Here is a 27,985-nt window from a genome sequence, read left to right as displayed (position 1 = left end):
TTGGCCATTTAATCCTACCAAATTAATCTCATAATATTTGGAAATTAAATTTAGATTTTACTTGATTTATTTTGGAATTTAAATGAATAAATTCAAAAACAAAAGAATAAAATCATGAATTATTGCATGAGATTGTCTTATGGGTCCCAAGGAGATTTTTAGATTGACCTAAAAAGATTTTAAAAAAATCACATAAGCTTTTTATCATTCAATTATGATTCTATTTGATTTTATTTGAATTTAAGTGAATAAATTCAAAAATAAAGAAATAAAAATCATAAAATAAAGATAAATGAGATTATGGGCCTTCTATATGCTTGAAATCACGTGGGAATCATAAGAATATGGCCCAATACTTCAAAAGTATGAAATTCTCCGACTAGGGTTTTATACAATTCTCAAAAATCGACCAACTTGTACCAAGCATATCTCTCTCAATTTTGATCATATGAGGATGATCTAGGACTTTTTGGAAAGCTCAAGATGTCCTCTACAAGCCACTTTGAAAGCTTTTTTGCATTTGGAGATTTTATCTTGATGATATGGCTCCTGACAAAAAACTGCATTTTGCGATCTTCTAGAAGGACCTGTAATGTTTTGACTCATATCTCCCAAATGATGCATTTCTGGCCTTGGCTTGTGAGAGACAAAGTTGTAGAGAATCAAATTTCCTTCAAAATGAGCTTTGGATGGAAAATTTCTGATATTCCATGTGAGAGTTATGGCTGGTCAAAGTTCAGTTGACTTTCTCCTATACAAACCCTAATTTAGAAACTTTTGCTTAGGAGAGTGTGTCTTGGAGCTTTGTATCTTGATTTGACTTTTGAATAGGAGAAATAATATGGGCAAATTTTGGGGTATGACACCCATATACCAGCAATGACATTTCTCTTAAAAATATTTTTGTAGACATGAATCCATTGGTGAGAAGCTGGCAAGAAGAAAATCACAATCTTAGAGTGATTCCAACTATCTCAGATAAGGGGGATAATGGAATTCTCTCTAGATAAATGAACCTCCGAAGAAGGACGTAGATCAACTTAGGTTTTCTTCATGGATATTTGATTTGATTTCGTCTAGAAATTGCGCAAATTTAGTTGGATATTTGATACGTTCCTTGAATAACTTCAACAAAATATATAATTTGGTTTGTTACAAATTCAAGTTTAAATCTCTTTAAATTTGATTTTATCTTTACAACAGTCCTAAAATCATATAATCATATTGTTAACTTAATCACAATAAAATCTGATCCAATCTTTGAGCAAAAAATCTTCTAAAACACATCAACCAATTTTTGATGCACAAGGCCCAGGTGTCATAACAACATGCTGGGACATCGTGTCGAGCATGTTCGGGTCTAAAGATTAATTTTTCCAAGAGTAATGTTTGCGGTATGAATGTTAATGATTGTTTTATGAATTCCGCAACTTCTTTTCTTGCTTGTAAAAGAGGGGTCATTCCGTTTTTATTCCTTGGTATAATGGTGGGGGCGAATCCAAGAAGAAGGAAGGTGTGGGCGAAGGTGATAAACAAAATAAAAAATAGGCTCTCTACTTGGAATGATAGAAACATGTCTATTGGAGGAAGAGTGACACTTATTAATTTGGTTCTTAATGCTATTTCTTCTTTCACTTTCTCCTTTTACAAGGCACCAAGGACGGTTATAAAAGAAATTAGAAGCATCCTAAGAAATTTTTTATGGAGCAGCAAAGCGATTAAGAAAAGTATTCATTGGGTGAAATGGGAAACGGTTTGCAAGCCTAAAGAGAAGGGGGGGGGGTAGGAGTGAGAAATGTGAGGGAGATAAGCAAAACTCTTCTTCTTAAGTAGAAATGGAGAATTCTCAAGGAGGATAATACTATTTGGAGCGATTTTATATCTTTGGGATAAATTTTTGTTCGAAGGATTCTATTTGGTGGAGGGACGTAATTAATAACGATGGGAAGAATGACTTTAACGAGGAAGGTTTCACGGGGTGTGTTCGTAGTACAATTAAAAAAGGTAACCTTGTTCCTTTTTGGTTTGGTTTATGGTTAGGAGATCAAATTTTATGTGTTAAATTTCCGGAATTATACGACATTTCGATTAACAAGTTTTGTGCTGTGGATGTTGTTTATTACAGGGAGAATGATGAGGTTGTGTGGCAACCATCAGTATTGTTTGAGGTTGCGTTTGCACAGCAGCTGCCTGCGGCCAGCAGCACCGTCGCGTTGCAGTGGCAGCAGCTTGTAAACATGCTGTCTACGGCCAGGCCAGATCGGGATGGAGAAGACGGATTCTCATGGAGACCGAATCATGGTGGTGAATTCACGGTGGCTAGTCTGTCGTTGTTGATTGCCGAAAGTAAGGAGATTGCTTGGTTAGCTTCAAAGATGATTTTGTTGAAGGAGGCGTGGAAATCCATTGTTCCAATCAAAATTCAAATTTTCATGTGGAGAATGTTTATATCTAGATTACCCACGAAAGATCTGTTGTTCTTAAAAGGAGTTAATTTTATTTCCTCAAATCTTTTATGCGAGTTTTGTAGGTGTCAATTGGAGACTCCTAACCATTTGTTCTTTCTTTGCTTTGTGTCTAAGGATTTGTGGGGAAATATATACTCATGGATGGGGGAAGATCTTCCTTTCACATTAGAGGAGGTCTTGGATTTCGGTATCATACAAGAAAAGGTGAAAAGTGCGAATATAAGGAAGAAGATTAACACAATTTGGTTCGCTACTTCTTGGTGTATATGGATTATGCGAAATGCAATAATCTTTGATAATGTTTCTTATAGTTTTGATAAGGTCTATTTCAATATTTTGTATTTTTCTTGGAGTTGGTTAGCTAGTTCTAATCCGCTTTCGCCTCCTAGTTTCTAGGATTGGTATAAAGTACCAATGAATTGTTTCAATCATGTGAAACTTCTTTGTGTTGTAAGGGTTGCACCCCTAGTGCGAGTTCTTATAATCAATTGCCTATTAAAAAAAACAAGAGGAGTTCAAAATGCAAAATATAAAATAGAAGTGGAATTGATAAAGAAATAATTTTTTTTGTTATACTAGAATCCTCCAGAATCTCATATTTTTCAATCAAATCTTCAAGGATTTAAACCATCAGTAATGTCAAGATGTTCTGGTATAACATGTCACATCACTTGGCAGAACATCTGTCAAAACACATGACAATAGAACTTATCATGATAGTTGGTCAAGATGTTACAACATCTTGCTCAACATCGTATAAGAATCACATTTTAGCAAAATTTATGTCAATCATAAAACCATAAATCTAACAATAATAATTCATTTATATTATTCTTCAAATTTATAATTAACAATAACAATTTAACATTGGTAAAAAAATTGAACGAATTAGAGTGAAGCTATTAATTAATAAAATAGTTTTTCTTATGTACGGGAACGAGTTCAAATTCAAATTCACAAAATATATTCACTGCGAAACTACTAAATTGTACAAAATAGTTTATTTGAATATATATTTAAATATATAATATAGTAAAATGAACTTCAGAAAACTTGTTAGTAGAACGATTTTACTCCACGGAAAAATATATTAATGAATAATCAATTGTAAGTTAAATAACTATATTTAATTTATAACTACTATACAGATGATATTTAAATTCATACCTGAATGAACTGCCACCCTTTCTCCAAACGTTGCATCTCTATACACTAAAACTTTCATCCATTTAACTCTATATAAATTCACAGCAGATTATCATCATTCATCTTAAAACCATAATAACCATGGCAACAGAGAACATTAATAACTTGAATTCGTTCTTTTGCGGCGCTTGTCCAATCGCACCAGTCCATCTCATCATTGCCTCAACATTAATGTCAACATTCATTCCCGCAACCATCGTCCTAAACAACCAAACAACCAGACAAAATAGTATCGATCGTGTCAGATACACGAATCAAATACAACAGGATAAAAGACATTAATAACCTTGACCAACTGGTCGACCATGCTCTGATACCACTAATGTAACACCCCTTTTTACCGCATAAAATAATAAGCATATAATCAGAGAATAAGCATGCATATAACTCAAAGGGCGTCACATCGACGAATTCAAAAATTGAAAAAGCTTTTAAAACCGACAGCATTTATCCACAAAATACAATACACCTGGTCATTTCAAATAACACCTTACATAAAATCATAATTCATCCAGAATATGCATTAACAGCGGAAAGTGATACTCATGTGTTTCATATAAATGATACATGTCCCATACCATGATCATATCTCCATAAACAACTCATAAGATAACCATAATCATAATATTTGGCTTAAGGCCTCTCAACAACAAGTAACTAATTAAACATGTTCGCAAGTTATAACAAAATGCATAAAAAAATAGAACATGAGTTCAACGTCTAAGCTACCCAGTGTTACATGACCAGAGCATTGACTCGCTACTTAATTACCAAGCAACTCGGAAGAAACTCCGACTAGATCACACGCCAGCTACTAATCGTCAAACCTGCATGTCGCCAAACGAGGGCAACATTAAAACAGAAGGGTGAGAATACGAACCATTATGAAGAAAGTATAATGAGATACAATGGTTAAATTAATAATTATAGGAATGCATTGCACTTGCCTAATCATGAAATTAATACTAATCATAATTCACATATATTAAGCATACACCAAGTATAAGAGTATAATATCTCAATACTATATTCTCAATTATACACATAGCCATAATTATCACATATTCTCGCATTTAACCAATTACGTATTCAAACATCACCCCTTCTCAATTATCAACTAATACAATTATCACTACAACACCAAGTGTACATAATCAATTACCAAACTCATACACATAGCATCACAACATCAATGCACATAATCAATTGTTCATTCGTACACTTATCACAACAACATAATGCACATAATCAATTATCACATTCATGCACACATCATAACAATATAATGCATATAATCAACTATCACATAACTCTAATGTGACTCAATGAAACATGTGACACTATGCATGTGTTACCAATGTGAAATTCTGAGTTTCACCGGCCTCCGATTCATAACTCGAGAATCTAAGCCACACTTCTGATCCGGACAAAACCAAAGTCCACCAATTGTAAACATATAGTTTACGGCTTCCGATTCACTCTAGAATCCAAGCCCGCTTGTGTTTCAAAGCAAATCCACCTGTGTTTCAAGGCACACCATGATATGAATGTATGTACAATATCACATATATATGCAATTAAGATCATCTCTACCATCTTAACTGTCCGCATATCATAATAATTTAACTCTATGAATTATCCACCAATTGTACAAAACATTCACAACACACACACACACATCATTAACATATAAGAGGCCAATTAATCAATTACGATTCACACAATCCAATTAACACTAGTAACCATACTATCTCATGTTAATTCTCATTTTGCCAATTATACATGAACACACACTTTCAACATCAAGCAATTAATCATTAGAATTAATATTAACCAACTACTCACAGAGAATCAATATTAGCACAACATCATTGGCATTATATTTCTCAACATACATATTCAAGACAAAACACAATTACGGACAAATCCTCAAAATACCGTAATTTACCGACAAATCGAATAATTGATCTAATTCCAAATTTATTCCAATCAATTGAACTCATTGAAATTAATTCAAATATTAATTAAATCAACTAATTAATAATTATTTTACATTAGTTCCAATTTACTCTACTATTTTCTATTACAAAACCAATATTTGATATAAGAAATATTCAAATTTACCCAATTTCGGTCGGTTCGTAAAACATCATCATTTCAACAAAATAACACCACCATGTTAATCTACTAATTAAACTTAGCTACCACGTAAATTTTCATTAAATTCCGGACAACTAATTATGCCGCATTAATTTCGTTATTCGGTCAAACGGGACTGTTTTGAATGTACCTACTTTCTATTTTTCCATTTCTATGCACCGCTACAGTAACTAGGAGAAATAAATATTTAATTTTCTAATTCTGTTTCAATTTCTACTTTATATATGCACCAATTTTTTTCATTATGCACTACATTATTTGTTAAAGTGATACATGGTATTTCCTTGTTTCATTATATATATGCATCCCACTCATGTTGCTACTGTAACATACTAATGATATGAATCACTAATTAACATACTCATAGTTTAGAAACAAGTAGTACTATTCGCAAGGAGATAGCATTTACCCACGTAATTGTGAAAGAATGGCTTAGTGCCGCTACAGTAGTAGGCAATAGCAATGAAAAGAATATACATAGCTCCACTTAAATTTGTTTTCGCTACAGTATATAAAAATAACAAAGCATGCAACACCTATTCTTTTCATTACGCTACAGTGATTTGAGGGATAACATAGCATTCAATTTCACAAAATAAAAAAAATTATTCATCAAAACCTACTAATTTCTAACCCATAAAAATTAGGGATTTTAACCTAAACATGTTTCTACCCATTGACCCAATTATACTAACCCATAATAATAGGGATTCTCCCCCTTACCTCTTCAATGTGCTTTAAACCCTAGCTTTCTCCCTTGTTGTTCTTCCCCTTTCTTCTTCTCTTAGTCTCCTTTCTCCTCTTCTTTGCAAATGAACAAAGTTATGATACCTCTACTCTTCCAACCCTTACTATATTATAAATATTGGGCTTAACCCATATAATTCCACTTCCTAACTAATTAGGCCCAATTGATAAAATAGAGTAGTCAAATAAATAATTATGCTCCAACAAATAATATTATTACCTTTAATATTATTTTCCGATTTAATCCAATTAAATCCGACTTTATCTCAAATAAATAAAATCCAATAATAATATTATTTCTAATATTATTTCTCTACATATTCCATTTTATTAATTCTTCGATTAACCGAATAAATTCCAACTTCACTTAGTAATCCAAACATGTTTCACAATAACACTGACGATCCAATTAATTATCAAACTTCGTCCAAATTAAGTAAATAAATCCTTATTTAATTAGCCAAATAATAAAATTCGGGCTGTTACACTAGGGATTTGGGTTGTTTTAGATATAGACTTCTTGAATCCTTATCTAGGATGATTATCTGTTAGTTTCTGGATTTAAGAGATAGATTTAGAGTTAACAATCTTTATGGATGTCGAAGCTTAATGCTTTCGTGTTAGTTGTGTTGGTTGAGAGATCATCGATTCGATTAATATGGATGTCTGCTGTGTTGTTGAGGTGTGCTGAGAGATCGTGGCCGAGATGATATAGTAGTTCTCTCTACTTTGGGTTAGAAATGACATAGAGTGTGAGTGATGCCGGATGACATTGATGAGTATTGTAGGTTGAGTATAACTGGTAGATAAGTTTAAGTTTGTGAGAAGTAGATTATATACCAGGCTTGATATGTCTCTTCTTTCTGAAAAATGAATTCTTTTTGTGTTGATATTTACTTTTCCATTTTTATGCTTTAACCAATTCAAACCAAACTCATAACTATGGAAACTGTTGAACGGCAATTCGATATCACTAATCTCTGTGGACACGATAATTTTCCGGATAAATACTTCCAAAACTTTTGTTGCTTGCCGCTTTACCATTTCAACACATTACTTAGTTTCGTTGAAGCTCTGATCTGTTACACTAGGACGGGATACTTGTTATTATTTTCTATTTTTTGAAGTTTGAGTTATTTAATTATGTGAAGTACTTGATTTACTTGAGACAATTAAGTATGACTAATCATTGAATTCCGTGCTATTTCTTATCATGGTGTCGTTGAAGATGTATGTTAAGCATATGTAACACGATGTTTCCAAAATTATCCGTTTATCTTTTATAAATAAAGAGTCGGGGTTTTAAGGTGTTACAACGCTTGCCTCCAAAAAAACATTTTGGATTCCCTAAAGGTTGTTCGCCGTATGGGCCCCATACTTAACTTCCCCAACCCACTCATGTTTCGTACTTATTTAACTAAATGTGTGTGTGGCATTCATAGACTCATTAAAGGGCGGGAATTAACTACTTCTCCACCATTGTTGGAAAGAGTGCAATATGTCTACTCCTTTGCCTTTGACTAAAGTTATAGAAACCTCTCTTCTTGGCCTCTGATCTATAGTTCAAGGGTTCTCGTGTGTATATCCTATTGAGAGATCAGAGAAGGGAAAGTGTTCACGTTATACTAAAAAACCATAAAATCATAGACAATCCTACACACATCCAGCAACTTGACTCACACAACCTTGAACCGCCTTTGAAACCCTCATATATTAAACACTATTGCACCTCAACAAGCTTCTTCCAGACCAACACAAACAAACATCTTCTCAAACATCAAATATTTGATTTTTACTTTTTTTTTTTTAAATCTGTTTGCAATTTATTTTTGATAAATTCTAATTAAATGTGTTTTATACTAATAAATACATCATTTAATATTATAAGAATCATTGAATTGCTTAATAAGTAATTTTTTTATTTCTAAATTCACATCAAAATTTGAATGTAAGATGGATATAGTAATTGATTTATATTATCCTTCAAATTTATAATTAACATTAACAATTTAACATTGGAAAAAAAATTTAACGAATTAGAGTGAAGCAACTAATTAATAAAGGGTTAATAGTAATTTATCCCCTGTAATATGAGCGTGTTTCGGTTTACCCCCATCGTTGCCAAAGGAAGGTTTTGGAAACGGTTTTTTTTTTAAAAATCGTTGTCAAAAGGTAGGGAGGGGGAAAAACAAAATTCGCTAACGTTACAGGGGGGGGGGTGAATTACTATTAACCCATTAATAAAATAAGAAAATATTTATTGAAATATAAAATTGTTTTTGTTGTGTATGAGAACGAGTTCAAATTAAAATTCATAAAATATATTCCCTGTCATATGTCTAGAGCACCCATTGTCAAAGTGTCAGTCTTCTCTATTTGAATCTCTCATGGAGGTATGATCTATAATATTAACATCTCTTTCTTTAACACTTCCCTTTTTGCTAACTTGACTAGCCTTAGAATGAGCTGAATATTTTTTATCTCCAAACAATTTACAACAAAAATGCTTAATATGACCATACTCACCGCAATAACAACATGTCTACGTTGAAGAATTGGAATTTGTTGGAGTTTCATCAAGTCTGCCATTAGGATGAAACATATGGTTGGACATGTTGATCATTCTTTTCTTGTCAGCAGGAAAGAACTTTTATACAAATATTTTATTTTGTTGTTTATAAAATGGATGATTAACCTATATATGTTTAGCTTATTTCATTATATCAACCCTATATTTCATCCTTTCATAGAATTTTTCAAGTTGTCAAGCTTGAAATTTAAGAAAGTTACCTCACTTTGAAGATGAGAAAATATACATAGAAGCTTCTTATTTCATTCTCCAATTCAGCTATGATCTTTCTCCGTTCTTCTTTTATCTTGTGACTTTCTTCAAACCTGCCACAAGTATCCTTGCAGGATACATCCATATCTTTGTAGAGATCATTCTCATCGCAAGATTCTACTTCATCTGCCCATCTTCTAGAAAGGGCCATCACCAGTTTGGCTGTCTCAGTTTTAGAGTCATCTTCTAACTCACATCATGAGACCAAGATACAGTAAATCCCTTTTGCTGTTTTTTGAGGAAGGTGAGACATTCTGGTATAATATGTCCAAATCTTTCACATTCATAGCATTGAACACCTTTACTTTGATTGGACTTCTCTTCAGGTCTGGTACTCTTCTGAGGATCATTATCACTTCTGATATCAGATGAGATGTTCTTGACATCTGGTCTACCCCTTCCGTCCAATCTCTTCAAAATTCTATTGAATTTTTTCCTAAGTAATACAAAGGTATTTGACAGTCCTTCATCAGTGTCCAAATCAACTTAACCTTCTTCATCTTCAGCATTGGATACAAAAGCTATGCTCTTGTTCTTTTTCTCAAATTTGTCACTAATAGCCAATTCAAAAGTTTAAAGTGAGCCCAACAAATTCATCAACCCTCATAGTGCTAATGTCATGAGCTTCTTCAATGGTTGCCACCTTCATGTCAAATTTCCTAGGTAAAGACCTACGAATTTTTCTTACAAGCTTTTCTTCTGAAATCTTTTCTCCCAAGGCACTAGATACATTTTCTATTTCAAGAACCTTCATATGATATTCCTGGATAGTATCATCATCATTCATATTCAGATTTTCAAATTTAGAAGTGTGAAGCTGAAGTCTAGACATCTTCACTTTATATGTGCCTTCATAAGTTGTTTTGAGAATTTCCCAAGCATCATTGGCTACCTTTGAATTTTTTCCTAAGTAATACAAAGGTATTTGACAGTCCTTCATCAGTGTCCAAATCAACTTAACCTTCTTCATCTTCAGCATTGGATACAAAAGCTATGCTCTTGTTCTTTTTCTCAAATTTGTCACTAATAGTCAATTCAAAAGTTTAAAGTGAGCCCAACAAGTTCATCAACCCTCATAGTGCTAATGTCATGAGCTTCTTCAATGGTTGCCACCTTCATGTCAAATTTCCTAGGTAAAGACCTACGAATTTTTCTTACAAGCTTTTCTTCTGAAATCTTTTCTCCCAAGGCACTAGATACATTTTCTATTTCAAGAACCTTCATATGATATTCCTGGATAGTATCATCATCATTCATATTCAGATTTTCAAATTTAGAAGTGTGAAGCTGAAGTCTAGACATCTTCACTTTATATGTGCCTTCATAAGTTGTTTTGAGAATTTCCCAAGCATCATTGGCTACAATACATGTATTAATCAACTTGAAAATATTCTTGTCTACTCCATTGAATAGAGCATTCAAAGCCTTGAAATTTCCATGAGCTATTTATCATCCTCATCATACCAATCTTCTTCAGGTTTTAAGGACATATTTCTCTCTTTGTCCTTTTCAACAGGATGCTCTCATCCTTTCAAAACAGCCTTCCATGCTTTGTTGTCCATTGATTTTAAAAAAGCCACTATTCTACCCTTCCATCAGTCATAATTTGAACCATCTAACAGAGATGGTCTGTTGTTGTATCCTCCTTCCTTATCCATAGTATCAGAATATATTCTCCCTAGAGCTCACCCAATAGACAAAACATGGTGTCTGCTCTGATACCAATTGAAATTCTAGCACTAGTAATATTGATGCCAAGACAAATGTCTTAACACAAATCACAATGTCAGGACAAATCTTATAACATTACCTGCTGGTAGAAAAGACTTTCTAAAATAGGAGATTGAGCAAAAAATAAATTGCAAGAAAATAACAACACAATCAATTGTTAACCCTGTTACATGCAACTCAGCTACTTTGGGGGTTTCCAAGCCAAGAAGGAAATTCACTATAATAGTATTAGTTTAAAGCCTAAATAGTCCCAGTTTACAACTTATCACCTAATCACTACTTCTATGTAATTTCTATCTAGGAACCTCCTATATATGAGAACCACATCTCACTTTCCACAATCACCTCAATAATTAAAATCAGTCACAGTCCTAATGAGTAGTACCAAAGAACCAAAATAGAAGATTACATTTCCAATAATTTGGTCTTGCTTAAAAGCTTCAACGAAGAACAATACTCAACTCTTTTTCTTAATAGCTTCAATTGCAGAGTTAAAAACTTGCGTAACAGAGGCAAATTCAGGGGATGTAATCGGTTACATCCTTGATGTAATCGGTTACATTGCTGAAGCTGACAGATTTCTAAACTGTGAAAATTTGTATCTTTTGGCAACCACGACGATGACCTTAAATGGCAAAGTGACGATGGCTCAAGAGGCAAATGTTTGAGACGGGAGTTTTACTCCAAATGGTACCACATGCATATGCATAATGTTGAGTCACATTTGAGTTACATTTTGAATTGTTGTGATTATGAAGTGAATGTTATTATGTGTTGATGAAATAATTGCAATTTGAATATGTTGTTATGATTGATTAATAACATTGTTGTTGTGATGCAAGTGCTTAAGTTAAGAACATTCAAACAAAAACACAAAAACTTTAACAGACTCCCAAAATATAAACTCTTATTTTGCACCCATTATTTGTTGTTGTAAATGTTTTCTCTTCTTGGTTTAACAAGTTCTTATTTATAGTTTCTTGTAGTATGGGCTTGGACTCTTGAATCAAATCCAATCTTCTCCTTTTCAATCAGTTGGAAGATCTTTACACAAAATAAAAATAAATCAAATCAAATCCAAGATTCCGAAAAAGTCTCATAGACCCCTTTTTATGAAACCAAATCAAATTTGCATTGTCCCTAAAATATCTTTGATTGATTGTGCTTGTATGAGCACTAGAATCCTTCAGAATATCATATTTTTCAATAAAATCTTCAAGGATTTAAACCATCAGTAATGTCAAGATGTTCTAATATAACATGTCACAACACTGGGCAGAACATCTGTCAAAACACATGACAACAGAACCTATCAAGACAGTTGGTCAAAATGTTACAACATCTTGCTCAACATCATATAAGAATCATGTTTTAGTAAAAGTTTTGTCAATCATAAAACCATAAATCTAACAATAGTAATTGATTTATATTATTCTTCAAGTTTATAATAACATTAACAATTTAACATTGGTAAAAAAAATGAACGAATTAGAGTGAAGCTATTAATTAATAAAATAGTTTTTCTTGTGTATGAGAAAGAGTTCAAATTCAAAATCACAACATATATTCATTGGCAAACTACTAAATTATACGAAATGGTTTATTTGAATATATATATATATATATATATATATATATATATATATATATGGGATGTATCAAGTAGGAGGAATTTTTAAATAAGAGATAAGAGGATTCAATCCAAACCATTGGATTAATCAAGAGAGAGAAATTAAATTAATTATTAAAATATTAATATAATTATTATTTCTCTCTCTTGATTAATCCAATGGTGAGCATTGAATCCTCTTATCTCTTATTTAAAACTCCTCCTACTTGATACATTCCCTATGAGAGCATATCAAGTGAGAGCATTTTATAATGAGAGGAATAAATATCAATTTTACTAGATGGAAAAATATATTAATGAATAATTAATTTATAACTACTATACCGATGATATTTAAATTCATACCTGAATTAACTGCCACCCTTCCTCCAAACGTTGCATCTCTATACACTGAAACTTTCATCCATTCAACTCTATATAAATTCACATCATTTTATCATCATTCATCTAAAACCATAATAACCATGGCAGAGAACATTAATAACTTGAATTTGTTCTCTTTGCTACTCAACGAAAAAGAATCCGGAAACCACATTGACTTCAACGAAAATTTCTTTGTCGATTCAACTTCCCATGAAGAAATCAAACAAGCACAAAGAAATGTCTTCATCGACTTCATCACAGATTGGATTGCAAACTTCACTCGCCGCGACATTAACAAATTCTCACTCAAGATTTCAAATCCTCATTCTTGTGGCAACACAATTGAAAGTTGCGTTGAGTTTGCCGCACAGCGCAGGGTGAAAGACATAACCCTAGATTTCTCAGACAATAACAACTTCAATAATAATAATAACAATAATGCTTTGTTTCCGGTGCCAACGCAAGTTTATCAAATTGGATCGTCGCTCGAATCCCTTAAATTGAGTTCGTGTAGTTTCAACGTGCTGGATTTTCTTAGCTTTGATGCACTCAGAGACTTGTCTTTGAGTAGGATTAGGGTTAACATCAAAACTCTTAAAACTTTGTTGAAAATTTGTAAGACTATGGACAGTTTACGCCTTGAAAAGTGTTGGGGTATGGAAGACTTCGATTTGGGTCGTGAACCAATTTGGTTAACAAGATTGGTGATAGATAAATGCGAAATGGATACGGAGTATGATTTAACATTTAATGCGCCAATACTTAAATATTTTAAATATTCTGGACATGTGTGTTATTCATATATAAAGGCAAGACAAATAGAAGAGGTGGACATTGATTTTGCCCAAGAATCAAGATATAATAGTGAACATGGCGAAGCTTTTTGCGATGTTCTGGGTGATTTGTATAGAGCCAAGATTCTAACAGTTTGCAGTTATCTACTCCAGGTACTATTCTATTCATTTCTTGTTAATGATTATGATATTTTTATGGTTACTTGTAAAACATTTTGATTCTTTGTTATGCATATAGGTTATTCCATCTGTAGATCAACTGGATCGAGTATTGAGAGTAAAACATTTGATTCTGAATACTCAAATGCATCCTAAAGAGATTGGTGGATTAAAATTCTTACTCGACCGTTGTCCTTTAATGGAAAAACTGACAATGAACATAGGATCAGGAGGAGTTATATTTGAGGTGAGTGAGTCAAATGCTTTACATTTTTTGCTTATATAACATGGTTTGATTTGTTAACATTTTTGCTTGTTTATATATTACAGGACTACAAACCTTCCTATGATTTAGATATTAAAAAATTCTGGTTTTGTGGAGGATTATTTCCTAGATGCTTGAAAAGAAGATTGAAGGTGGTGGAAGTGAATAATTCGAAAGCAACCGAATCTGAATTTTTAACTTTGGGCTATTTTATGCATACAGGGAAAGTGTTGGAAGAGATTAATATTAATATCTGTAATGAAGATGATGGTCTTACAGAAACTCGATATGAACGTGCAAGGACTTTAAAGAATAATGCTAACAGGCGTTTTAGTCATTTGCAAGTATCAATTTATTGATGATGATAGTGTGATATATTTATTTTTGTTTTTCCAAGTGTTGTGTGGGGTAATGTAATATTTTGATTTCTCTTTATACAATGATGTTTTCTGCTTCATTTGTGTAATATTTTTTGTGATTATTGCATTGCAACAACCAAGAATTAGATGGAAACATAAGGATGTAATTTCTAAATGATTATAAAAAAATCCAATATTTTTTAATTATAAAGTGTCTTTTAAATAAATAAGGTTTGAGTCTAAAAAAAATATTCCATGTGAAATTCTCATGTAAATTAAAGTGTTATCTTTTTTATGTTATAGGTTTGCAAGTTTTTACGGTACGAAATTCAGGAATACTCTAAAATTTATCAAAGATTCTACAAAAAAATATAAATCACACGAATAATTGTATATCTAACTGAACAGGAGATGTTATGCGGGTATTTACATGACTTAAATTCTAAACACGTTAAAAATTCGACCTAGATATTATGGACAAATTTGTGTTTTATTCAGAATATTAAATCAAACTCTCTACTTATTTTGTTATAAATTCATTTCTTATTGGATAATTAAAAAATTTAAATTTATGGAAATATTTAAAATCTTATTAAATAATCACTCTTAATTTGTAATTTCCTAAATATAGTTATATAAAATTTTGATTTCATTTCTTATTATATAATTAAAAATTCAAATCTATGGAAATATTCAAAATCTTATTAAATACTCTTAATTTGTATAATGACTTTGGAAAACACAATTTTAACTTTTTTTTCTTTACCTTCCACCTCATAATTTAGGGGTATAAATTGCGTTCAAAATTTACTTTTTGTAACCAATTTGTACTTTTGGTTACAACTTATATTTAGTTACTTATAATTGTTACAAATTGCAAATGCATTTGTATTTAGTAGTTGAAATAAGACAAAATGGTAATTGAGAAAGTACACTTTTTGGAACAAAAGTACTTGATTACCAACAATATTTCATTTTTTCTTTTTGCATTGATGGAAACAATGCAAAACTTTGCCACTTCATAAAAGAGAATTTTGAATTTAAAAAATGCCAGTCACATTTTTTTTAAAACTATTATTCTATGTGTATATTCCTAAAAGAGATTTTTTATTTTATTTTTAAAAGAAATAAAGCAAAATAGTTGTTCAATACTTCAGATCTAAATAAAAACAAACAAAATAGGTACAATGAAGAAATAAAGATTCAAGGTAAAGTTTCGGAGGAGGTGGTTAAAAAAAAGAGCCAAGTTGACGGATGTTTTTTGGGACAATTTCAACGAGAAAGATGGGTTACTCCGCTTAAATTCAAGACAACTTTGGCTTACCGATGGAGATCAAAATTCTAGATATTTCCATAACTCTTTAAGGCGTAGAAAGGGAAGCAGCTCATTTTGTTCTATTGCGACTATGAGGGGTAATTCGGAGGAGGTCCATGACATCAAGGATTTCATTTGTGAACACTTCAAGGGATTCTTCAAGGAGGAAGAGGAGAGCAGACCGGTTCCCATTAAACTTGGATTACAATTTATTGATAACTTGGAAAGATTGGAGATGGAGAGTCCGTTCACGGAAGTGGAAGTGAAGGAAGCTATTTGGTCTTGTGAAGGGGACAAAAGCCCGAGCTCGGACGGGTGTTCGCTTGAATTTTTCAAGAGTTTTTGGTATCTTCTTAAAGAGGATATTATGAGGTTTTGTATCGATTTCCACTCTAAAGGTACACTTGTCAAAACCATAACTTCTTCTTTTATTGTGTTAATTCCTAAGAGCAAGAACCCGCAAGATTTGTTCGAGTATTGACCTATTTGCTTGGTGGGAAATCTATATAAATTCTTGACTAAGTTGTTGGCTTTTAGAATTAAAAAGGTTATCGGTAAGTTGGTTTCCTCTAACCGAACCGCTTTTGTTCCGGGTAGGAATATGTTTGATGGGGTTTTGTTGGTGAATGAGGTTATCGATTGGTCTAAAAGAGAAAGAAAAAAAAAAGAGACTTATTTTTTGCTTAAGGTAGACTTCGAGAAAGCTTATGATTCTATTTCTTGGAACTATCTTAGATTTATGTTGAAAGAGATGGGATTCGGCGGTAAGTGGTTGAGATGGTTGGAAGCATGTGTCTTTACGAGTCATATGTCCATTTTGGTCAACGAAAGTGCTACGCGGGATTTTAGGGTCCAAAAGGAATTGCGTCAAGGGGATCCCTTGTCTCCTTTCCTTTTTGTTCTATCCATGGAAGGCTTAACCGCCTTAGTTAGGAAGTCGGTGGATTTGGGAGATTTTAAGCCTTTCAAGTATGGTGATAACAAGTGTGTGGATATTTTACAATTTGTGGATGACACGATCATACTTGGTGAACCTTCTAACGCCGATCTTTGGAGTTTGAAAGTGTTGTTGAGAGGGTTCGAGCTTGTTTCGGGTCTAAAGATTAATTTTTCCAAGAGTAATGTTTGCAGTATGAATGTTAATGATTGTTTTATGAATTCCGCAACTTCTTTTCTTGCTTGTAAAAGAGGGGTCATTCCTTTTTTGTTCCTTGGTATAATGGTGGGGGCGAATCCAAGAAGAAGGAAGGTGTGAGCGAAGGTGATAATTGTTCCAAGAGTAATGCACTTCCATACAGCTTATGCAAGTTAGACCAAATTGAACACTTTGAACACTTCTTCCATGTTAATATTTTGCAAAAATACAACCGATCCAAAAGACCATTTCACAAAGAACTTCATAGAGCCATATACTTTTAACTATAAAACTGAACACTATAACTTTCATCATAACACACACTAACAAGGCTTATTAAAACATAATGAAAACAAAACACTTACCTAAAATCAAATTGATACTATCCTTTGATGAATTTATTTAGAAACTCAAACAAGCCAAAAATCTTGCACCATATATTTTTCAAAGCAATCTGCATAGGACCTTTGTGTAAATAGCAAATTTCACATTCACTACTACAAACTTGGCTGATAATAGCACTAATTTAATAGAGCTTTTAAACAAAATGCTATTAATTTTTTTACACATACACCTTTAATAGTGCTTTTTGTCGGGCACTATTATATATAGGGCCATATAATATCATTTTTCTTAGCAGCATTATTATTGATATTAAAAAAATAGTTTTATTTATTTATTTACAGCAAGGAAATATATCGCTTTTGACTTAAACGCTATTACCGGTTATGCCATATAAATGCGCTTTTTGTAAATGCTAGTATTTTATATCTTTATATGTGCAAAAAAACACGTGTTCCCTTTGCAATCCCACGTTCTTTTTTTCTTTTATTTCAAGTAAATTTGAAAACAGTTGTCTCTCTCGTCAGCTCTACCACCAAGCACCAATACCCTAAATTCTCAAACCCCATTCCACCTCCATCATCATGTCTCATCCTTTAAGTCTAAATCCAAATTTCAATTCCATCAAATTCTCCTTCTCAATTTCGCGTCTATGGGTGCCAGTGTCACCGTCTCTTTCTCACCACTTCCCAATTCAAAGTTGTGGAGCCATAGACTACTGCCTCATATTTCATTCCTCTTATTTCAGTCGAAAAAGTTAAAAAGTCCAAAACCTCTTGATGCAACATTCGAAGGCTCGTCACTCACTCAAGGAAACAAAGAAGACACTCTGAAACAGTTTTATAATCTCAATTTTTAAACACTATGTCTATTCATCCGATTGTCGAGGCTCTAATATGTCTTCGAAACGTGGAACAAAGGCATCTCTCCATTCATGCTCTGTTCCCGGTCTCTATCTGTTCTAAACCTCCGTCTCGATGACTTCGTCCTTGGTTCTCCATCCGTCTTCAGGACTTTTCGTCATCCCCATTTACGTCTTCACATTAATTGTAATTAGCTTTGTATTTTTTTTTTAAATTCATATTTAATACAATATATGAATGTGTTTGGAAAATTTTAGGGTTCTTCTCACCGCTATTCAATATAGAAATTGAACTACAAAATATTTTCTTCTTTTCTTCCGATGTTGTGTTTTTTCAATTTTAGGGTTTTTCTCATTGCAATCAACAAAGTTTTACATGGATGTCATTTCAAAGTATTAAGGATTGTGTATTTTTTTGTAAACCTAGATGTGATTTTAGTTAGGCTCCTTCTTTAGTGAAGAGGTATTCACACTTCCATTAGTTAATACTGAGTAGATACAATACAATGCTTAAGACCAAACCTAAGGGTCAACTAAATTTTGCTAAGGAAATGGAGATAACTGAAACATTCATAGGGCAATAATGCATGTTGTTGTGGAGAGTATTCACAAGCTCATTTATGTGCACACTTTCTGCTCAAGGTAATATTCCTTCTTAATGCATCCACATGGCTAAATTATTATGTTTTTGTTTGTTAATGGAATCCGATAAACAAATCTTTAAATTCTAGAGATTGTGACAAATTAGCAAGACCTATATGAAATTAGCTAGTAGTCTTGTATATATAGTCTTACATATCAGCATGACCTCTATGAAATTGAGTATTGGAGTCCATTATTCACGGTGTTCTGCTTTGGTAAGCGATCCGACAGTGGTGGTTCAGTAAGCATGACTAGTTGTAGTTTGTAGTTTTGATCATGACTATTGTATAATTTTTCATAATGTGTGTGACGACAAGAAATTGGATCAAGTTATTGAAGGTGCTTTGTTTTAGCTTGAACTACTCAAGTTCTCATTAGGGTGAAACTATTTTAGGAGGTCAACTCATAACTAATAAGCCTTAAGTTGAAAAAATAAACACATAATAATTAGATGCATGATGCCAATTGCGAAACAAATATCCTAGCCTTTAGTTTTCAACATTGTAAGTTAGCCTCAAATTGTGCTAGTATGCTTATTTTTTTATTATTATCTTTATGACTATTTTGGTTGTATTTGTGTTTCTAATGTTAAGTTGTAATGTTCACACTTTGTGGCAGGTTGGTATTTCTCCCTAGGCATTCTTAATATAGTTTATGGCTTTGATCCAACTTTCGGTGCACCTTTTACAAGTTATATGGATGTGGACAAGGTATTTTCAGAACCATCATTTTACCCTTACCTTATATATAGTCATAATTCTCTAAAGTGTCAACAATGAATGAACTAGACTTGATGTTAATAAGGAATTTATCCTAATATTAAAGGTACATACTACTGAATATATTTAGGTTACTATCAAAAGATAAATTAAATAATATGTATTTTATTTTAACAAATAAAAATGAAAATGACAATAGAAAAGAGAAGCTTTTTTTAACATTAGACATGCTTCTCAACTTGGAAGCTCTAGTTAGAAAACTAGAAAAGAAAATGGCATTAGAAGATACTACTATAATAGTTTCATTAGGTAAATAAGATGGAGAACTAACCTTCAGCTGTCCAATTTGCAAAAAGGACATACCAGCTAGCAAACCCTTTTCCATTCTGACAATATCTATGGTTTTGTAACAGTTTTGTTGCAGTTTCGAACAAGGTCTGCAACCTCATTTGCTGTCAGTTTTTAGCACATCTACTTAAGCTCTTGAGGTGGGATTGTTTGGCCTTGATGTACAATGAAATCTTCAATTTTTGGTAAGGTCTGCTCTATTTTTAAAAACAAATTTTGCTCCTCTTTGTTATTTGGTGTTGGTTTTGTATTCAGATGATGGGAGCTATCTATATACTATTATTATTTTCTTGCACATTTTGTCCTTTCATTAGACTTATTAATATACTTTGTTGCATTAAAGATTTAAAACCAAGTCAAACTATGTATTAGTTTTTATCCTTGTGCATTTTAAATCCTTCAATGGAAGTAGCACTAGTATTAAGGAGTTTGAACTGCGCATTTCAACTTTTTTTCTAAGCATATATATAACCAACACTGAAATCAACTATGCACTTTACAGAAAACTAACCATTAATCTTGAGCAAAAGTAGGACGAAAACGAGCAAGTAGGCTTGCTAGTGAATCTTTCACCTTATCAATTTGGTTACCACTAACTTCAATTTTTTCCTTGTCTCCTATTCAACTTGGTTGCTTCTTTTTTAGTTGGTTTTTCCTTCTATTTCAGTTGTGGCATTTCATTCCTTTTATTTAGTCAATTTTGTAATGTCAAGTCTCTCAAACTATATATGTAAGTTTACTTTTAGCAAAACCAACACATGCAATTTTACTTTTATAATGATAGATATCATTTTCATACATGTTATTGGAATTGTATTTGGTTGAAAGATTATTTTTTGATGAATAATTTGAATGACATATATAGTGGTTTTTATGATTAATGATACATTTTTCTTAAATAATTCTTTCAATTGATATTTATCTATTTTAATATAAAAAGGACATATAATAATGCTTTGATGAAAAGTGCTATTAACAACTTGACCTATAATAGCGCTTTGATGAAAAGTGTAACATCCCAAATTCTACCCGAAAATATCATGCGAGAAATCAGAGTATTTTAAAATTTTCAAATAACACATTGGGGTATCACATATCAACTTAAAACTTCAACTTGTATTTCATTCAACAATGATACATAGCATTCGAATTAACAGTCAACTATCATCTTATCTCAGCTCAAACAACTTGAAATATAATAAGTACTTCATATTATTCAACTTTGAATCAACGGTTATAATAACAACAATTAAAACATCAACAACCAAGAAATAACGATATAAGCAACCCCCCGAGTGCTACGTATCAGAGCGACACACTAACTGGACTCGATGAAGCAACAAACTTCCACAACTATACTTGAGTACCTGGCCATTTCCCATGGTAGGGGAAACATCAGCAGAAAGGATGAGATATCAAACTATATAAATAGGATCATGATAAATCATATATTAGGTAAATAATATAAATGAATCACCGCCTCACACAACATCAACATAAGCAGCACAAAGAACATCATCAATGAATAGTCATGATATCAACATATAAACATATTCAACAAGTCATCATATAAGCATCATCAACAAGTCAACACATAGGCATCTTCAACAAGTCAACATATCAGCTTCACAATGCATAAATGAAAACTTCAACCAACAACAACAGACAACGACTCAATGCGACTCAACTGTACATATGCATGTGGTACCATTGGAGTAAAACTCCCAACATAAACATTGCCAGTAATTCCGAGGCATTTCAACAAGGAATAAGCCATCAACATGGTGCCATCAGGGCAAAGGAATAAGCCTTCAACTTTCAACATGGTTGCCATAACTTTCAGGTATGCTTTATGCAATGAATGCAACAATCACAACAACTTAGCAACAACGACATAACGACAACAATAACAACGGCCACATATCAACATCACACCGTTCAGCTTTAGCCATAGGCTCACAACACAACTTAACAACAATACAACAACAACCACGGTCACATATCAACATCACACCGTTCAACTTTAGCCAAAGGCTCTCAGCACAACTTAATCAACTCATAGAAACATATATACGATATTAAAATCCGCTAGAATTCACAAAACAAGGCTATCCACATAACAATGCACAATAATAATCATATTGGCAAATCACAATATTAACCGCAACAAAAGCATCCAAAGCAAAATCACAATTTTCGGTCAATTCTCAAAATAATTGCAATATGCCAATATACCAAGTAAGCCAAACAACTTCCAAATTAACATCTAACTAATTAGATATCGTTAATTATCAAAACAACATCATTGGCTTAATAATATTTTGTTCTCAACTCAAATATTCAACCGAAACACAATTACGGTCAAATTCTCAAGATACCATAAATTACCGATAAACCGAATAATTTATCCAAATCTAAGTATTTTCCAATTAAATAGACTCATTGAAATTAATTCAACTATTAATTAAATCAACCAATTAATAATCATATCATATTAAGTTTCAATTCAATATTCTATTTCCTATCCAATTTTCAATTTACTATTTCATTTTCTATTCCAAAACCAACATTTAATATAAAGGATACTCAAATCCACACAATTTCGGTCGGTTCGTAAAATAACACAATTTCAATAAAATATCACTACCACATTAACCTACTAAGACCATGTGCAATGGGTGTGTTTAGTTGAACTCAACATGCAAAATCTCTTCCAATGGGTGTTTAGAGTAGTGTTGAGTGTGAGGTGGAAGAGAGAGGTGTTGAGAAAACTCAACACAATTGAGGCTGACGCAGGGGGGCATGTGGCAGCTTCTGATTGGCTGGCCAGATTTTTATCCATTTAATACTTTGAACTCAATTATTTCGTTGCAAATTATTTTTTATTTTTTATTTTTTTTACCAAAATTCATGATTTTTTTCTCTATAAATAGAGACTTGGTTCATTTGATTTTTTTACCAAAATTACAATTACCAAAATTCTGCTAATTTTCCATTTAACCAAAATCCCAACAATTTTCAAAATCTCAACAATTATCAAAATCCCAACTAATTTTGTTTTTATTACAAAAAATTAAAAAATAAATTGTTAAGTATTTATTATTTTAATTTAATTTTAATCGATAATTGTAATTTTATGTAATTATAAAAATAAAAATAAAATTTAAATAAGAATATGAAAATAAAAAGTGGTGGGGTAGGGTGTTGAGTGAAAAACCACTGGAGAAGGTAAAAGTTGAATGAGTGTTGAGTTATTAGGTGGAAGAGAGAGAAAATGATGTGGAGTGTTGGGAGTTGAAAAAGTGGGTGTTGAGTGTTGAAACCATTGTAAATGGTCTAATTAAACTTAGCTACCACGTACATTTTCATCGAATTCCGGACAACTAATTATACTGCTTAATTCAACTATTTCGGTCAAACGGGACTGTTTTATTTTCCACTCTAGCATACTACTGTTTCAATTTAATTTCAATTCTATGTTCATTTCATATTCATGTTTTATTCCCATTATACATACTATTTGTTGTATGAATCACTAATTAACTATGAAATGGTGTATGTATCCAAGTATAGAATCTACGGTACAGAATAGTTTCATCATTTGTTATATTAACAGTGCCTCAAATGAAACAAAACGAAAAACAAGTCACATCACAAAATGAAAGTATCCTGAAACGAAAATATATTGCTTAGTGGGGTTTTAATTCTATCCTTGTTATACCGCTGGAACGGTGAGCCTACTGGTATCAATTTATTCCAAATTCAATTTCCAATTCCAACACACAGCAACAACAAATTGGAATAGTAACAAAACAAATTAACACAACACAATGACCAATCTATACCCTAAACCCACATAAAATCCATCATATTCCCATTTAGGTAGAAAGAATCTCCCCTTACCTTGGATTGAGTGCAGCTCTAAGGTAAACCAATGAAAATTTTGGGGAAAATGGCACTTGAGAGCAACACTTTGGGTCTCATTTTTCTCCTCTTCACAACCCTAACCCCCTTTCTCTTTTCTTCTTTTCTTTTCTCGGTTCCCTTTCTTCCTTCTATGCCACTACTTCTCAAAATGATAAAAAAAGAAAGACCACCACCACTTAGTCACTATTTCATAACGGGCCTAATAAAATGCACCCCTTAATACTTAAAGATACCATGATATAAGCCCAAATTAATTTCTACACTTAATGTAAAAATAATACTTCCACTTAAATTCCATTAAAATAAAATCCGATTATTTTAATATACCGACTTATTACTCAATGTCTCATATTTCCGGTCTAATCTTAATTACTCGGAAAATTCCCAAAATGCTAAACATTAACTCATTAATATTTTTAATACTAAAAATATTAAGATCTTCGATTAAACATCGATCCACTATCCCGAATTAATACCGACTAAATCGTCCCAAAATGCGAAAATTTCAATAAACATCTCAATAAATAAATAATATTATTCTTAATATTATTCTTCTGTCTATCCGACTAAAATCCGATTTTAACTTAATAAATCCAAATACGCCTCTTAAAATAATACCGACCATCCAAATTCGACTAAATCCAATATTTAAATCCTTTAATAATTTAATTAACCAATTAATTAAATTCGGGGCGTTACAAAAAGTGCTATTAACAACTGGACCTATAATAGCGCTTTGATGAAAAGTGCTATTAACAACTGGACCTATAATAGCGCTTTGCGAAGAAGGGCTATTAATTTTTGTTCAATAAAAAAGTTTAAATAAGACTACGATAGCGCTTTTATGAGAAATGCTATTAAAGATTATGCTTTAATAGCGCATAAAACCGCTATCATAAGTATCCAATCTATCATAAGGCGCTATTAAAAACTTATTTTGGCGTACTTTTATTGTATGTCTAAGTTATTTTGAATATCCTCTTTGGAGATGAAGTTATCTTCCTCTATGTGACTTTTTGATTGCTTTGATTGTTGTTTTGCATGTTTGAATTCTTTATTTAAGTGTTGTTATGAGTTTTTACACCACAATTTTTTATAAGCAAAATTAAAATTAATTAAACATAGTACAAGTATTCTAACCCAATACAACTGGACGAGTCTGAGCCCAACATCATCGTGAAGAAACAACTACCCACCTAGTATGACATGCTATACCAGAACATCATGATAGTTCAGACTAATTTCCATCCTTAAAGATTTAATTGAAAAATGTGAGTTTTGGAAGATTCAGACACTGATACAGGAGCAACAAATCAAGAAGTTTTTAGGACAAATGCAAATTTGATTTAGTTTCAGAAAAAGTGTGAAGTTAAGACTCTCTATCCAATGTGTTTTAATGAAGACAAAGAACAAAATGTAATTCAAATGTCCTTGTCAAAAAGTATGGAAATAACTTCAAATGCAAGATTTATCATATTGGAAGCTAGTAACAAATTACTCATGTATTCTATTTTGAAGACTAGCATGGCTCTTGAGCATTAGAGGTACAAGCATGCATTTATAATGACAATATAGTGCTCAAGTGTTTATGAGAATGATTTGAATTTTCTAGACTGTTATGAACATACATGCATAAAATTTCTTTATGAAATATCAAGAAGAAAATACTTGTTTGAAATTTTGAGTGAATAATAGGATGTTAAATTGCAAAGGAAGAGGTGATGATTAAATCTAAAAAAATATAATACATATAGTACCTTAACACCATTTTGAAAGTGGGTGAATCATTGAAGCAATACAACTTTTAAAAGGTGTTATATTGAAAACGTGCATATTTCAAAACAGTCAAAAAAGCCTTTGCTAGACCAAGAACTCGATTCCATAAAACGAGGTAATTGATTTAAGTGAAGTGTTACAACTCATTTTTCAAATATTTGTGAAGGAAATCGATTTCCATAATGGGGTAATCAATTTCCATAACTGAAATAGTTTTTTTTGAAAACGTTGGCAGGCTGTTTCACAAAGAGGAAATCGATTTCCTATATAGGGGTAATCGATTTCCTAAACATAATTTTGAGGAAATATTTGATTTTTTTCCAGAACCATTTTGAAACTTGGACAAAAAAATGGCCAGTGCATGCACATGAATTGTGGAAAGTATTGAGCACTAACTTATCATTATAAATGCATACTTGTACCTCTAATAATCAAGAGCCATGCTAGTCTTCAAAATAGAATACTTGACTAATTGGTTGCTAGCTTCGAATATGATAAGTTTTGTACTTGAAGCTTTTTCCATACTTTTTTACTAGAACATGTGAATTCCACTTTGTACTTTGTCTTCATCAAAATATTGGATGGAGAGTCTTGACTTCACAATTCCCCTTTTTTTGATGATGACAAACACTTGAAGCTTTATGATCAATGTTCCCTTTAGCAATGTTTTCTCCCCCTTGGTCCATGCATCCATGTTATGACATTATTCAAGGCTTTGTTGCATATTTTGTTAGACAAAGTAATACCATAACTACATAATAACTTCCCCCCTTTGTCATTAGCAAAAAGGATGGGGAAAATTTCAATATTGAAATATTAAGTATAATATAACACACAAAGCATAGAGAAACCATAGCATAATGATTAACCACAACATAACATAAAGTATTACACAACCAAATAACAAAAACTACATGGAAACAACTTTGTCTTAGAGAGCATAAACATAAAATTAAACATATCCAAAACATTGAAAGAAAGCATAAACAAATGAGACATAAATATATTTAGTCACTTTCATCAATCTCTTCATTTTCCTCATCCCCTTCATCCTCTTCCTCTTCTTCATCCTCATGTTGATGACTGTTTTGTTGTTTGAGAAAGTTAAGGTCATTATGGATGTCACTATGTTTGGACGAGTGACGAAGATCCATCTCATGCAATTTGTTGTAGAGAAGTTCCATGATATAACCACCTTTGGGAGCGGGAGGCATACACATTTTCCATATCCGTGTTCTTGAATATTCCATTAACATCCTTAAATATTCACATATTCTTCAAATAATTGCTACTAGTGATTACACTAGTCTTTTGTATTTTCTTTGACGGTTCCTGACGCAAAGTAACTTCAAAATTTTCCAAAATTCTTGTTATTGCTCTAACATAAGGATAGCCACTAGTTAAGCCTTTGGAATATTCCATATGCCAGAGAATTACATAAGCCCGATTGACCTTCATTTTGTTCTTTATGGTACAAAGAAGCATACTTTCCATATCATCTATTTTAGTGTAATTGTTCCCCTTTGGAACAAGCACATAAGGGAGAAAATAATGAAGCATACAGTCACTTACCGACAAATTCTTGCTTGACACAAACAGTTTGGTAGAGGATGAACGATCTTGTCTAGCATAAAATTCTTGTTGTGAAATCCGACAAATGCTAAAGAAATAATTCATCTTATTGTAATATTCCCAACCAGAGAGTTGGGAGTATAACCACGAGAAATATTGACACTTTCAAAAGAAACAACTAATCAAGGGCCAAATTCTTCTAAAGACGTAGCAATATCTTTACCTCTAACCATAGTACGAAAAGCACAACCCGGATGTAGCGAAAAATTAACATAAAAATTTCTAATTAAATCCAGTTAATTGATTATCCATATATACGAAATTTCCTCTTTGTGAAACAACCTGCCAGCATTTTCTAGAGAACAATTTTAAGTTATGGAAATCGATTACCCCCATTATGGAAATCGATTTCCTTCACGAATATTTGAAAAATGAGTTGCAAAGCTTTACTGAAATCGACTACCTCTTTTTATAAAATCCATTTCCTGGCTTAGCAGAGGCTTTTTTTGACTGCTTTGAAATTCGTACATTTTCAATATACCACCTTTTAAAAATTGCATTGCTTCAATGTTTCACACACTTTTCAAAAGGGTGTTAAGGTACTATATATCCTATACTTTTTC

General features: G+C 32.2%; 2 protein-coding genes across 2 annotated transcripts; both read left to right on the top strand.

Moving 5' to 3' along the window:
- The first annotated feature begins 1,573 nt into the window (after window positions 1-1,573).
- On the top strand, window positions 1,574-2,864 carry LOC131651198 (uncharacterized). Its single transcript, XM_058920865.1, has 2 exons — window positions 1,574-1,753; window positions 1,908-2,864. The coding sequence occupies exons 1-2, from the start codon at window positions 1,574-1,576 to the stop codon at window positions 2,862-2,864; spliced, it is 1,137 nt and encodes a 378-aa protein (XP_058776848.1).
- Window positions 2,865-13,248: 10,384 nt separating this feature from the next.
- On the top strand, window positions 13,249-14,881 carry LOC131651192 (putative F-box/LRR-repeat protein At1g56400). The gene is made up of 3 exons (XM_058920861.1): window positions 13,249-14,094; window positions 14,180-14,347; window positions 14,431-14,881. Exons 1-3 carry the CDS (start codon window positions 13,249-13,251, stop codon window positions 14,722-14,724), a joined length of 1,308 nt encoding a protein of 435 aa, XP_058776844.1. The 3' UTR covers window positions 14,725-14,881.
- The last annotated feature ends 13,104 nt before the right edge of the window (window positions 14,882-27,985 follow it).

Source organism: Vicia villosa, linkage group LG1 (genome assembly GCF_029867415.1).
Source record: "Vicia villosa cultivar HV-30 ecotype Madison, WI linkage group LG1, Vvil1.0, whole genome shotgun sequence".
Taxonomy (NCBI): domain Eukaryota; kingdom Viridiplantae; phylum Streptophyta; class Magnoliopsida; order Fabales; family Fabaceae; genus Vicia; species Vicia villosa.
This window is presented reverse-complemented; position numbering and strand designations above follow the sequence as displayed.

Excerpts from the sequence above, each read along its gene's own strand:
- LOC131651192 (XM_058920861.1), top strand. The coding sequence starts at position 13,249 with ATGGCAGAGAACATTAATAACTTGAATTTGTTCTCTTTGCTACTCAAC. Across the intron at positions 14,095-14,179 it reads TTTGCAGTTATCTACTCCAG|GTTATTCCATCTGTAGATCA; the intron begins GTACTATTCTAT and ends TTATGCATATAG. Across the intron at positions 14,348-14,430 it reads CAGGAGGAGTTATATTTGAG|GACTACAAACCTTCCTATGA; the intron begins GTGAGTGAGTCA and ends TATATATTACAG.
- LOC131651198 (XM_058920865.1), top strand. The coding sequence starts at position 1,574 with ATGTCTATTGGAGGAAGAGTGACACTTATTAATTTGGTTCTTAATGCT. Across the intron at positions 1,754-1,907 it reads ATTGGGTGAAATGGGAAACG|GATTCTATTTGGTGGAGGGA; the intron begins GTTTGCAAGCCT and ends TTTTGTTCGAAG.